Source organism: Phalaenopsis equestris, unplaced genomic scaffold (assembly GCF_001263595.1).
Source record: "Phalaenopsis equestris unplaced genomic scaffold, ASM126359v1 Scaffold000250, whole genome shotgun sequence".
NCBI classification, from domain to species: Eukaryota; Viridiplantae; Streptophyta; class Magnoliopsida; order Asparagales; family Orchidaceae; genus Phalaenopsis; species Phalaenopsis equestris.
This window is the reverse complement of record NW_018164692.1, coordinates 1515832-1530887: the sequence shown is the minus strand read 5'-3', so window position 1 is coordinate 1530887 and position 15056 is coordinate 1515832. Positions and strand designations below refer to the sequence as shown.

General features: G+C 34.3%; 2 protein-coding genes across 2 annotated transcripts; both read left to right on the top strand.

Moving 5' to 3' along the window:
* Positions 1–2049: 2049 nt before the first annotated feature.
* On the top strand, positions 2050–2857 carry LOC110024174 (histone H2A-like). Its single transcript, XM_020723979.1, has 2 exons — positions 2050–2322; positions 2400–2857. The coding sequence occupies exons 1-2, from the start codon at positions 2113–2115 to the stop codon at positions 2637–2639; spliced, it is 450 nt and encodes a 149-aa protein (XP_020579638.1). The 5' UTR covers positions 2050–2112; the 3' UTR covers positions 2640–2857.
* An 8180-nt stretch (positions 2858–11037) lies between these two features.
* On the top strand, positions 11038–11859 carry LOC110024175 (probable histone H2A.2). Its single transcript, XM_020723980.1, has 2 exons — positions 11038–11320; positions 11398–11859. Exons 1-2 carry the CDS (start codon positions 11111–11113, stop codon positions 11635–11637), a joined length of 450 nt encoding a protein of 149 aa, XP_020579639.1. The 5' UTR covers positions 11038–11110; the 3' UTR covers positions 11638–11859.
* The last annotated feature ends 3197 nt before the right edge of the window (positions 11860–15056 follow it).

The window sequence follows — 15056 nt, the reverse complement described above, 5'->3', positions numbered from 1 at the left end:
CTTCTTCCGATGGGTAGACAGACTGACATATTCTACCATCGAGAGTGATCGGGAATAGATAGTATTCCTGAAGGACAACCTGGTTTGTGACATACGCCGTCTTCATTTTAAAAATAATATTATTAAATATTATTTTAATAGTTCTTTTTCTTTATTTTAATAATGTTGATACCAACTGTTAAGTGAGGTTTATATCTTATTTTTTCACTATTCTGAAGTGAATTTTTACTTCTAAAGTATCAAATGTATGAGAATTCTTACTATATATGAGCAGAATGATCATTTGTTCAGAAACAACTGTGTTGCAACTAGGGGTGTAAACGAACCGAACACGAACGAACAGAGCTCGTGTTCGTGGTTGGTTCGTTTGAAATTAATTGTGTTTGAAATAGGCTCGTGTTCAAAATTGTTCGTTAAAGGTGTTGTTCGTGTTCAATTCGATTTGTTCGAAATAAGTTCAAATTATTCGAAATGTTTGAGTTATCTAAATAGTTCAAATTGTTTGAATTGTTTAAATTATTCAAATTGTTTGAATTATTTAAATTGTTTGATTTGTTCGCAATGTTCAAATTGTTCGAAAGTATTAATATTTGTTTGCATATTTGAATTGCAAAAATATTATAATATTTATATTAATTAAATTATTATAATATGTATATTAATATAACTAATACTAATTTATTATTATTGTTATTAACAATTGATTATATATTATAATTTATAGGATTTAATTATTTAAAATATGTTAATTTTTATAATAAATAATTATTTTTAAAATATCCTTATATATATATATATATAACTATTTTAAATTATTTTATAATTTGAACAATAACGAATCGAACATATCACTGTTCGAGCTTGGTTCGTTTAACAAACTTTACGAAAAAAAATTATTTGTGTTCGCCTTGTTTGCTTATCGAACGAATTGAACATAAACTCTCTCTCGAAATGAACACGAACGATTCAGAAACAACAAGCTTTTTTGACAGCCCCAGCTGCAGTTGTTTTCAAGCAACAATAAACAAATAGTAAACCAACTTATCTGTAACAACTTTCTGGGGTTATTGCCGCGTAGCAACTTATTAATAAGGTGCAATTGCCTCAAACAAACCATTTGCGCTAATATTTTAGATATATCATTAATCATATATATTGTTATCAATTTAATGTGTGAAGCTGAGCAAGTTTGGGACATCTTTTAGTTGGCTTTTGCGTTTCAAACCGCCATAACATTTTTATTTCGAGAATCTATTTTTATTGATTTTTAGAAATTTATGTGAAGAAAAACTGTTTTTTTTCAAACTGACCTACTAAGTGCGGTGATTGTAAGAAAGCTATAGTCTGAAAAGCTATAGTCTGATTTTTTGGAAAAAAAAAAAAAACATTTATAATTCTCACAATGCTTTCGAAGAAGTTACTTTTTCCGTCACAGTCTTACAATCATATTTTTAAAAAACTACAATCATCATAAAAGACCCTCAATCAACATAACAATAAAGTGTATCTATATACACATAATTTTTTTGGGTTAAAATCCAACAATATAACTTAAGTGGAAGCATTAATAATAGAAATAATATAAAACAAATCAATAATGAGTTAAACAAAATAATCAACATAATTTCAAAATATAGTAGGTTTGCCGTTACATTAAATGGTTAATTTAAATTATTAAAATCAATACAAATTTTTTTTTTTTAAATCATTTTAAAACTCAACACTTTTTATTTATTTTTCAAATTTTCATTTAAAATAACAAGATAAAATTTAAATCATATAATTTTTTTTATTTTCATCAAATTCATAATATTTTGATCGTGACACATTTTGCAATTCAAAAAATATTAATTGGGTGATAGTTTTAAAAATAGCAACGTTCCAAGTGCTTCAAAGTTTTCGGAAAAGCGATACACATTCCAAATAACCCATTTTCCTAACATCCCACGGATAACTCTTTTCAACCGTCCATCATAATCTAATCAACGGACAAAAACGATCGATCCGTGGCACCCTCCCCCATCCACCAGAATAAAACCCAGAGCTCATCCCACCACTTCTCTCAATCGGCTCCTACATCTATTCTCCCGTAAAACGCCCACAAAGTCTCTCATGGACGCAACCAGCAAGATCAAGAAGGGCGCAGGCGGCCGCAAGGGCGGCGGCCCGAAGAAGAAGCCCGTTTCCCGTTCCGTCCGTGCTGGCCTCCAGTTCCCCGTCGGCCGTATCGGCCGATATCTCAAAAAAGGCCGATACGCTCACCGTGTCGGTACTGGTGCTCCTGTTTACCTCGCCGCCGTTCTCGAATACCTCGCCGCTGAGGTAAAATCCCGATGCTCCCATTGTTTGACATCCCTTTCTAGGAATCTAAGCTTTACTCTTTCAATTTTGGTTTCTAGGTTTTGGAACTTGCAGGAAATGCTGCGCGTGATAACAAGAAGAACCGTATTATCCCAAGGCACGTGCTACTTGCGATCAGAAATGATGATGAGCTCGGGAAGCTTTTGGGTGGAGTGACGATTGCGCATGGAGGAGTTCTGCCGAACATTAACCCTGTGCTTCTGCCCAAGAAAACTGCGGCGAAGGAGGCGAAGGAGCCTACTAAGGCTGCGAAATCTCCAAAGAAGGCGGCGGCTTAGGTTTTGGATAGGTGGCTTTGTATGTAATTTGAGCTCTGGCGTTGCTGGTTTGGGAAAGAATGTAGTTTGGAAATGCAATGGCTTTTAATTTGAAGAAAAATATCTATTTGTTTGAAAATGTTGTGGTATTTTGCCTCAAGCTGTGGCTTTCCCGCTCGTTCTATGTTTTGTGGAGTGTTTTAATTGATGGTGATGCGAGGGGTTGTTCAGTGTTCTAATTTAGGCCTAATTTGAGCTTAATTTTGCCGATTTGGATTATAGTTTGGGTTTTAATTATTTTAAATTTAATTAAGCAGGTTTTTTTAATTTTAGTTATTATTATTATTTTTTTTTTGGGTGAATTGAGAGTTATTTGTTAAGGTTTAATGTTTTGTCATGGTTTTCAGATTATAAAAATTGTTTTTTTTATAAATTGAGTATACATGATTTAATAAATCTCAATTTTGATGCATGAGAAGTGAAATATTATGTTTAATGAGTATAGTCATGACAGTATTTGTAGCTAAATTGTGCATTTGAATTATGCATATTGCTTTTTGAGCTTAACTTTTGGAACAAGAAATATTTATTATTTAATAAATCTCAAATTTGTTGTGATTTAGCATATTTTGTCGAAGAGTAAGATGTAAATGTGAATGTTATTAGATAAATATATGATAATTATGTGTGTGTTTGTAATTGTCATATAAATTATATAAAATTTTAGAACTTTGGCTACAAGTAAATTTGTGAGTTGTAAATTTGTTAAATTCATTATCTTTAATTCAATAAATTAAAATTTAAGCAAAATTTAAGGTAAAATTTGGGATTTTAAATGATCTTAAATTTAAAAATTCAAAAATCGATGGAGTTCTCACATTTTAGAATTTTGTAAATTAGATATTTAATTCTATTTAAAGGCATTACAAAATACCCCTTTAATTAGTGAATTCATTTGTTTGGATGGGAGAAGGTTTGAATACGGGCTTTAATGATGTAAATAAAGTAGATTTGAAGAAAAGACTTGAGTTGAAATGAAAAGATCAACACTACAAACATTCTTAACGAAGGAAATATATGAATTAGTCATCAAATGTTGAATCTAAAGTAAATTTAAATTATAAAAGTGTTTGTTTGCTTCTTACAATTAAAATAAGCTAACAAAATTCACAATAAACGCTAAATTGTTATTATGGTTTCATGAAGGAGAATTTTAAAATGTTCTCTTCATTTTAGTTGTTGATTAACAACCCAAATCAATTCCCACATAACTAATGCCCACCTTAGAATATTAAATTTTGAAACTTAAATGAGAACATAAAACTAGGTGTTGTTGCATGAGTGGCTTTACATTTAGAGACAAAATGCAAAATGAATATATTTGTGATAGGGTTGGTGTAGCTTCAATGGTAGACAAAATTAAAGAGTCCTCTTAGATGGTTTAGTCATTAAATTTATTAGACTTATGTTAAGAAGGGTAGAGGAGCTAAACCTAAAAGTTTTGGACATATTATATAAAAAATGATCTTAATTTTTTAGAATTAAATGAAAATATGACATTCAATGGGACTCAATAGAGAAAATGGATTCATGTAGCCGACCCCACTTAGTGGGATAAAAGTTTGTTGTTGTTGTTGATTGAATAGTTGAAAAAACAATGATGAGTTTTAAATTGATTTTAGAGGTGCAAATTTCATCTAATGAGTTTAGGTAAATTTAATAGCAACGAAATATGAAAGATTACTTTTAGGCTACGAAAGAAAATATAAAAGGTTTTAAGGGTGAGGATATTGTTAGATAACTGGGAAAAATTATTTGTCATGCTTGGTGAATGTCTCAAAATGATCAACTTAATGGTCGTTATTGATTTAGGCTCCGACCAAAATTGTATTGACATAGACTTCCAATTTATTTCGCATCTATGCTTTGAAAACATTACTAATTATTTTTCGACATGTATCATGTCATATTTCAAATTAGAAGGTATATTCTCATAGCATCATTAGTTATTAACTTATTTTATATATATATATATATGAAGTGGAGCTGCCTAACAAACCCCTAGTTAAAGCCGCCATATATATATATATATATATATTGGGGAAATTTGTATTAAAGTTATGAAGAAAAAGCATCAAATAAGCTAAGTGATATGAGCCATTTGACATTTAATTGTAACATCAATGTTTGATAGAGGGAATGGGCTTTCATTCCGACTTTGTACGGGCAAATACAATTGCTCATATAATGGGTTGGGTTCAAGATTGTTATTACGAACATCAATAGTTAAGCACTAGCTCAATTATCCAATATTCTATTTAAAACAAAAATTTTTAAAATTGTTATTTTTTTCCTTTTCCTAAAATTGATTAAATATTTAATACAAAAATTCCTATAATTTATAGTTTATAAAATTAAATATAATGATAAAACTTAAATTAACAACCTTCATTAATGAAAACATATGTGATTTAAAGACTTTTTTGGTATAAATATAAACCCTAATTTTCAAATCGTAAGGAAGAATGTCCATGTGTTAAGCATTTCTAAAATTGAATCTTTAATCTTCGTTAAATCTTTTTAAGGTTCAAAAGCAAGCAATAGTTACATTCTCTTAAACACTGAGATTGTCACGGTGTAGAATTAGATTCAGTTGAAATCATAAATTTACACTAAGTTTTAAACAATCTTTGAACATGAGATGCAAATAAACCTTAAATCATTAGCTTTATAAATTATCAATTCACATGAGAAGACAAATGTAGTCTAACCCGATTTCACAAAAGAAACACAAAATCACTTTCATTTTACAATAATATTCAAAGTATACAATTAGTTTAACAAAGAAAAGATTAAGGGATAATAAAACTAATATTTGAAGTGGTTTTTGGATTTATTCAAGCACTTCTCTCCTTCTTCTCCTTGCATCACCAAGTCAAACAATCTTCTCATTATCATATATATAACACAACCAGTCACTCACACACTCTAGACTTCACACTAAGACTTCACGCTCTTCATTCCTCACACTAGACAACCTACTTAAGTCATCTATGATGTTCAACGATTCTTTTCACTCAAGAATTTGAATTTTTGAATGTATAATTGTTCATAATGGGCGAGCACACTGCAACATTGGGACAGTGTTTAGGTGCACATGGTTTGGGGCTACAACATTAAGCTCTATGTCCTCTAGTTTTTTGTTATGTCAGTGGAGTTGTGGCGCTCTAGAGAACAGTGTCGAGGAAATAGATTCTAACACCAAGGCATCTTGTAATCGCTGCGAGGCACTGAATTCTAGCACTAAGAATTTAGACAATAGCCTTTATAGCTTTAAACAACTAAGAAAACTCATATTGAGAGAACTCTTCATTATATCTAGGCACCAGGCATGACGTTGTCGCGCACCAATGACTTTCACCATTTATTTCTTAATTTATCCTTAGGGGCTTTACTTAAAAAATGCATACAAAATTATGCATTATATGAAGGGAAACATGTAGCTAAGACAAATATTTTGGTAAGTGTTAGGTATTTTCTAGCCAAAAAATTTTCACACATGCATTAACATTGTTAAAGCCAACATAAATCAATTACTTTCCGTTTGCTTTTTTGTCCATTCATGATATTAAACTTTTTGAATGAATCTTATTTTGCGACGTTTGCCCCCATCTTTACCAATTAGAGAAATTAATTTCTTTTGACAATATTTCTCTGTTTATTTTATGATTAGATAATTAGCACTGTAATTAACTATGAATTGGTTATATTAATGCCCATTTCAGGAAGCTTGAATGGTTCACAAGCAAAGATAAATAAACTGTAATGTAAAGAGAGATCAATTAAGAATCTAAATTACTCTCTTAGAGAGGGCTTTTGCAAATATTTACCTAGATGAGATTTTCTATGGTCTTTAGCACTTTAACAGCTTATTCATCTTCTACCTTTGATTTAGTGGTGTAAAACTAGCACTTTGCTTTTAATTTATAGCTTACATTTGTCCATAAGGTGTCTACATTAGGCAACACTTGCTAACTTTAAAGATTTGTTAAACAAGTCTAAATTCAACATGAACATACTTGGATACTTATCTACCAAGCACATGCCAATAACTTCTATCGACTATAGCGAAGAACTACTCCAACCAATGACTCCAATGCCATCCCTTTTTGCACAGGCTAATATGCAGTCCATTTATAACATATTTCCATAAGTGAGAAAGCTTCTTGTGGTTTTTAATTTATATTTATTTTTTTAATTAAATTACCATACCTATTTACTCATATAAAAATTGGAACCTAAGTTATTAATTTTAACACCAAATTTAAATGAATATAATGATCCTCTTGTAAGCCGCTAGTAAGTCATCAACATTTTTTTATTATAACGTTTATATTTTGTTACCAAAGAGAAAATCCTTGGATTCTAACCCCTAAATTCTTAGTATATTAATCATGCCATGTTAGCTTCCAAGACGACAACTTATCAATTCCCTGACATGCTTTTAATGATAATTTTAGTACTTTGTTTGGACAATTATGAACTTAATGCTACCCACCTTCACTAATGATTTTAATGGTAATTTTTTATCAAAAATATCTTTTATTTTAATATGACTTTTATGATTTTGTAAAGAAAAGAAGATTACTCGAGAATTAAAAAAAGAAATACAATTCTTGTACTAAAATGAAGTCCTTTAAAATCCCTTATCACTCTTGTCTATTATACACTGACTCACAAGTTGATGAAGTGATATAGACTTCACTTATATTTTATTCTTTTTGTCTTTCATATGAAATCAATTTTGACTATGCATTATGAGGTTGAAACATATAAGCCTCTTATTCTACTCTCAAGGAATAAATTAGCGAGACAACATTTCATGACGATCTTATTATTCACATAATTTTTTGCTTATTTTGAGGTCATTGGGCATTTTGGAATATTTTTCTAGACTTGCTTGAGTGTATCCCTCCAGTTAAGCACAAAATTGCAATAAGTGGTCAGATGCAACGACTTTTGATATTATATAAATAGAGGCAACAACTAAGAATTTCGCTGAATTTTTTTGTAGTGAAGCTCTGCCATACTTTCTCCTTTCCTTAAAAGTTTCTCCTTCTATTTCCCCCCATGATGCCTCCAAGAAGATGTTCGAGATCATTGTCACCAGAGGAGGAAGGACTTAATATAGGCTGATGTGTAAGCTGGAAGTTGCTCGTAGCTTGGACAGTGAGACATGATGGGCATTCTCATGACTGCACCCTCATGAGGGGTTTTGATTATTACTATGTATATGTCCTTCTTTGTGGAGATTGATTTTATAATGGTGCTCCCCTACGAGAGGCTCTTATTTATTTCTATTATTTAAATTGTGCTCCGGGCGGGTTAGGGGGGGGGGTCCTGTATTTGTTGATTATCACATATTGTTGCCCCATAATCGCAATGACCTAAGAAGTGTACAATCCTTATATGACATATTGAAATATATATATATATATATATATATATATATATATATATATATATATATATTTCAATATGTCATATAAGGATTGTACACTTCTTAGGTCATTGCGATTATGGATGCTTCTATCCTCTGTGAGTCAAGTTGAAGTCTCGGTACAATGTTGAATGCCTATATGGTACAATAACCACTTTTTGTAGATAAAAACCTAAGGCTACAACTAATGAGATATGCAATGTTGTCAAATCTAGAGCCACAACTCCTTGTCATTTTCATGCCCTCATTAGTCATGATTCAACTAACATTAGTACATGCACTAATGTGGCACTGGACACATTAGTGGCGCCCCAACACCATGCTTATTGCCACGACTTCTGATTTCTTGGGCCCTGAAGGTGGATTTCGATTTGATAGCTGCCATTATGGACACAGATGTGGCATTGACCATGTTAGAAGCTCCCCTAAACCTTTAATCAAACCGCACTGCCCAGCTAACACAAGGTCATGTTTCAAGCAGCGCACCTTGTCTTGTTAGCTGACATTACATCCACCACGTAAGCCATGCCCTGAAGCAATGTGCAGCCCCGTGACGCTACATCAATTTTTTTTGCTCTATAAAAAGGGAGCCCTAGGCTTCCCTGAGGGTTGATTGTTGGGTCATTTTAATTGACCTTTTGAGATGGTAAGGTTGATTGGAGTGGGCTAGATTTTTGAAGTTGATGGAGTCTCTATAGTTTTTTTGCAGCCCATTTTCTAGTCGGGATAGAACAAATGTTCCTCTCGACCATCACCTTCATCTTTTTCTGTATGGTGGAGCTTCTCGATGCTAGAAGTATCGTTCATTGCTATCACTGAAGCTGGTGGAGCGATTGACCAAGCCTTGAAACTTTGGACGTCATTCCCTCATCACATAGGCAAAGTTTCTTTTTGTTTGCAATTACCTTTCTATGAAAGCCTTAGATTTTGTGTTAGATGAACTATGCTAGTCTGTTATTAGAGAAAGTCAGGCTAGCTTCTTGTGTTTCCGCTTATATAGTCTCATTTCTTAGTGCTTTCTTTGAGATCAGGGCCTTAGATAAGCCCTGCACTTTTGCATCACTCTTTTAGATATCATGGCGTTGATCCCTTTTTTAGGCTTAAAATCATAAGTCAACGTCATTTCTTGATATGTGACCATCATTTTACCATTCACAGTTGTCGTGCAACATTGCTTCAACAATGGTGCGGGGCCATTGCAGTTAATTTTGGTCTTACATCTAGATGTTGTCTCCCAAATCCATAATAACAAATATCTAGGACCAATCAGAACATCGATCTCAACAATATGACCCTAGGTGATCTTCTTCTCCACCTAGGCTAAAGTCATGCCACCAGTTTAGGTGCTGTGATGTTATCCCTTACTTATGGTCCAATGCTATGTTCTCCATCGATTGAAACACGAGACCACGACCTGCTATCATACTTGTAGCATTAGCCTTTATATTTATAACACCGAAATATTAACAAAGTTTATTCTTATCTTTTACTAGTCGAGTAGTCGATGCACTATCTTGTGCAATGCAACAAACACAGGGTGCTCGCCATTAACTCATGACTAGTTTTTTATTGGTAGGAAAACAATTGAGTTTTGGTCGTCATAAAGCTAAAAATATCCCATGATTTCATATTTTCAATCGTTGGTAGATCCTTCTGTTGGGTGACGACATTTTTTGGCATATGACCATATCTTTAGGTTGAGTTTGGTGGTTCAAAACTATAAGGTCTCTGATCCTTATGGATTGTCATTATGGTGATTTGCCATTCTAAACCATTGGTATACTCTTTCGTATGGGTGGTAGTTCAACCTTGACTAACTGATTAGTAGGGCTTATATAATCCATGTCATTTTTTGGCATGACCTGGTAGAAAGCCAGTTTTAGTATATCATTCACTTTTTGTATACTACCTTTTTGAGGCGTGTTAGATAACATTCAACTGATGCCACTTACTAAGTTTATATGGTTGAAGGCCGGTCAATATTCTTTTATTTGCATTTTCATTCAAGACTTAAGTCTCACCCTCGCTCTGTTTGGTAATACATACTCGACTCCGCTATTCAACTAAATTCCAAGAAATTGGTCATGCCAGTTGAGACAACATGATTGATATCTCACATGAGTGTGCAATATATCTCTTGCTTCTCTAAAATATTTGATGTTATATTTAGAATTGTTTTAACACACACACACACACACACACACACACACACACACACACACACACAGCTTACTCAGATCAGTTAGTCGGGTATCTGCTTGTCAATTATAAGTTTCCACTGATCTGGGGTTCGATTACCCTCTGAGTATAAGGTGCGAGACTCGAATTCTTAGGCACATCAGGGTTGACAGGGGGTCGCATAATAGACTCTGACCATTCCTTTTTCAAAAAATAAAAAATAAAAATAAAAAAAAACACACACACACACAGACACACAGACACACAAACACACATATATATATATATATATATATATATATACCCCAAGTTTTGATAGCTATACTTGTAACATCTTGTTTTATGTCATGAATTTGTGTATGAAACATACATTTTATTTTTAAAAAGATAGCAGTGGTGACATTTTTTATATATGCTACATATTTAACTTATATACATGAAAATATAAATTATTAGGTGATAGATATATAAATATACAAAAATTATGCGGGATATATGTAAAGATCCCAAATTTTATTCTCATATAGATCGTGCTCTTCAATGGTGCTGCTCTTCAATGGTGCAAGGTAACATGAGAAGCTATACTTAGTTTTAACAACACTTCTAGTGAATATCCACTAATAATTAAATTTACACAAAACCAATCTCTAACCGTCCATCACCATTTAATCAACGGACCAAATTCTCGATCCGTGGCACCACCTCCCTCCACACTACAATAAAGTCAGAGCACACTCGATCCTTCTCCGCCATTCTTCATCGCATTTATCTCTTCCTCTTCTCCAAGAGTCCACCAGTTCGGATCAACCTCCTCATGGATGCCGGTGGTAAGGTCAAAAAGGGTGCTGGTGGCCGCAAAGGTGGAGGCCCGAAGAAGAAAGCTGTTTCTCGCTCTGTGCGTGCCGGACTCCAGTTCCCCGTCGGTCGTATCGGCCGATACCTAAAACATGGCCGATATGCTCGCCGTGTTGGTACCGGTGCCCCTGTTTACCTCGCCGCTGTGCTCGAATATCTCGCCGCTGAGGTAAAATCACAAAAGCCCTCTTCCTTCAGACCCTAATTCAAAGATCTAAGCGTCCCTTTCGTTGATTTTGATTCTAGGTTTTGGAACTTGCCGGAAACGCGGCGCGTGACAACAAGAAGAATCGTATTATTCCGAGACATGTGCTTCTCGCCATTCGGAATGATGATGAGCTTGGGAAACTTTTGGGAAAGGTGACGATTGCACATGGTGGTGTTCTTCCGAATATTAATCCTGTGTTGCTTCCGAAGAAGGCGCTGGAAAAGGAGCCGAAGGAAACAGTGAAGAAGGCGAAGAAGTCTCCTAAAAAGGCGGCGTAAGTTATCGAATGGTGTTGTTGTTCATTGCTGTTTTACATGTAACTTTTTTCTATCGTGTTTTGTTGTTGCCTTAGAGGTGGCAGGAATAGAGTAGGGTTTTCCAACGGTTAGTTCTGTATTGAAAGTGAAATCCTTCCTGCTTGCCAAATGTTTATGTATTTTTGTATCAAGATGATATTTTTCCGTTATTTTGGAAGTAATTGGACAATTTGGATTGCTAAATTGGGGAAATCTATGCTCAGTGCTTATCCACGTATAATTGTTGTGTTCAAATTTCGTTCATCTGAAGAAAAAGAAGCGTTTAACCTTGATGTACGTATATAACTGGAAGAAGTTCAGTATCGGCCAAAATATGGAGGTGATAAACGGAAATCTTTTTGTGATGTGAAGTTTATTCCATAAACCGTGAATGATGAATTATGAATCCAACTCAAAATAGTCTGGTTATGGTGATTTTAGGAGTGTTTTGGCGTTCCTCTTGAATATCTGTCTTTTACCGTTGGTTTTAATGTAGCTGTTGAATTTAAGACTTGTGGGGTGTTTGGTCGAGCCCTATTTACAGGATTTTGTTACGCTGGTAACATGGGTAGGGGTTTGGGGAGAAGATCTACATACTAAAGTAAAGAGGAATTGGGGGAGTTTGGAGGGAAAGTTTGTAATGAAAATTTTCAAATGTTGTGGGGGCATTCTATTGAGAAAAATAATGTAGGGTTGTTTTCTTTATGTATGTTTTGTGTGATTGTTTTTTTTTTTTTTTCGTGTGGTGTTCCTATCAACGTTTAAGGTGTGGGAGAGGTGATCTACCTCTCGAAAAGTCGATCAATTTTGTATCTTGATTATTTGCTTTTGTTTTCATTTAACGAACTCTTGTTTGTGTTTCTTCCATCTATTTATTTTTGTTTCGTTGTTGTTTGGTTTGTTGATTTTGGTATTGAGGTGTATCAAATTGGTATTAGATCCTTAGATCTTGTTGGGTTGACATTAAAAAAAGTTGATGTTAGAAGGAGAGGTAGAGCAAATCTAATTCATAATGAAAGAAAGGTTTACCAATATGGAGGATAGATTTTTTTCATTAAGAGTAAAAAACATGATGAATTTGAAGGCATAATGTAGGAGATGATAAAAAAATTCATGGAGATGTAATCCTAAGTCGTGTCAATTGCTCTAATTGCAAACCTAATCAATGTTTGATCAGAGAATTCTTTACTAGGTCAAAATAGAAGAGATTGCGAGAAAGGACAATGAAGAAGACATCATCTACCTTTAAGAGCATCCCCTATGGACTTGGAGAGGTGAGGGAGTGGAGAATTTTGATGGAGAGGGATGAGCTGAAAATTAGAGAAGAGATGGTGAACGAGTCATAAAAGAGTATGATGGAGGAAAAAGGGAATCAAAAGTGGGATATGCCTATGACTGTAAGAGGGATTTTCATCTTAAATACATGGAGAAAAAATTTGGTGGGAGAAGAAACCTCAAGTGTATTTAATTTAATGGTTCTTATGCAAGTGTCAAGTGCATATAATTTATCCTTTTGAAATGATTTTAACCATAGCTTAACTGTTAATTATGTATTTTATAAGATGCATTTTCTTTTAATTTTATGTCATTTTTAAAGTCCAAACATAACATATTTTTATATTATTTACAGGTTTAATATCACCTTAAATTTTGATAGCCTCTCGGGGTTAATCACTTTTAGGGGGCATGAAAGACTACCAACCCTCCTAGTTGTCTTAAAAGATTCACTAGTAATTGTTGTGAGACATTGTGGTTGGGGAGCAAAAAGGTATTTAACTCATCATTACAAAAGATGCGACGAGCCTTCAAAGTACTTGCAGAAAGGGTTAGATCGCAACAGACAACTCAATTTTAAAAATATTTCTCCATATGAGTTTGCACTTTTCTCAGCCTAACAGATATTTTGCTCTCGAATGGAGGTTTTCAAAAATTGCCTGATTACCCTAACATTTTATAGAGCAAGATAGTGTCCGACCTCAATTTTTTTAAAAAAGGAATTCTTTGGATGAGAGTACAATTTTTCTTGCCTAACGGGTACTTTGGTTTCCTCGAATGGAGTTTTTCAAAAAAAAAAAAATCCCATTGCCCTAATTATACTTATCTGAATGTCCGAGCCTCGATATCGACAATCAACAATGACAACAACAACAACAAAATCTTAATCCTATTACGTGGAGTCAGCTATATGAATCTGTTAGGTATGACTTATATACCATAAATGGGACGGATGCTGGAGCAAAGCAGAGCTCATGAGCGGAGTGGAACGAAATAATCTGTCCAAATGGGAGAGTTTTATTATGTGGGTTGAGGTTGCATGAGTAATATTTCGCGGTTTGATACATGAGTAATTTAAGTAATTACATATTTTACTATAGGGCTATATATGTGAGTCTTTGAGAGTTGAATCTTGCATTATGTACTCTTTTCTGAATATTGAAAAGGAAATTGTCGATATACTCCCAATGATGTATGCATCTTTGCAGAATCTTATAAATCTCTGCGTGTTCTTCTGAATTTTTGTCGATTCTTATTTTTTTCGCCTTAATTTCTCAACAAGTGATATCAGAGACTGATTTGAAGGCATGGAAAAACAAATTTCGTCTGCGCAGCGAAGAAGATGCGAAGAGGTTTCAGATCGGATTTCAGAGATTTTGCGAAGGGGCTTTAACGCCGGCAGTTTGGGTCGCAGAGAGTTCGGCCATGCTTCGGTTTCGCAGAGGAGTTCGTGAGTCGTCAGTGGAGGAGTTCGCGAGTTCAAGCGGGTAGGAGTTCTCGTGGGAGTTGGCAAATTCAGTGCAGACAAGGCGTTCGACGCTGACAGTAGCGACAACCTGGGAGTGCTCGACATTGTCGCGATCGGCAGAGAGTGCGCAACTCCAGCAGGTAGGTGAATTTGTGTGAGGGTTCGCAGCAGGAAGTTCTGCGAGAGTGCTTCTTCGGACGCAGGAAGTTCGTGCATCTAAGCTTCTTCCGTTACAGCCAGAGGGTTCTTTTGGCGGGCGCGACAGTTAACGAACATTCGTGGCGTTTGGTGAGGTGGAGTTCAAGAACAAGAGTTTACGTGCAGTTATCACGAACATATGCGAAAGATGGAGGAGTTTGAGCAGCAAAGGGAGCAAAGAGGGAGCATAATTGGAAGGGCGGACGTAGGAAAATGAAATTTACGCGAAAAAAAAATCCGCGGAAAAGAAAATTTAGCACGGAGATATTCCAGAGATATTTCAGGACTTAGGAAAGATAAGAAAATAGAATTTGTTGGTGCACTCGGGAAAAGAAATATTTATTTCTGGAAGGAAAGCGAAAGCGGAGTTTTTCTGGAAGACAGAGTTTTTCTAAGAAGGAAATCAGAGCTTTTTTGGAAGGAAAAAAGAGTTTTTCTGGAAAGTGGAGAGATTTTTTTT

Excerpts from the sequence above, each read along its gene's own strand:
- LOC110024175 (XM_020723980.1), top strand. The coding sequence starts at position 11,111 with ATGGATGCCGGTGGTAAGGTCAAAAAGGGTGCTGGTGGCCGCAAAGGT. Across the intron at positions 11,321-11,397 it reads TCGAATATCTCGCCGCTGAG|GTTTTGGAACTTGCCGGAAA; the intron begins GTAAAATCACAA and ends TTTTGATTCTAG.
- LOC110024174 (XM_020723979.1), top strand. The coding sequence starts at position 2,113 with ATGGACGCAACCAGCAAGATCAAGAAGGGCGCAGGCGGCCGCAAGGGC. Across the intron at positions 2,323-2,399 it reads TCGAATACCTCGCCGCTGAG|GTTTTGGAACTTGCAGGAAA; the intron begins GTAAAATCCCGA and ends TTTGGTTTCTAG.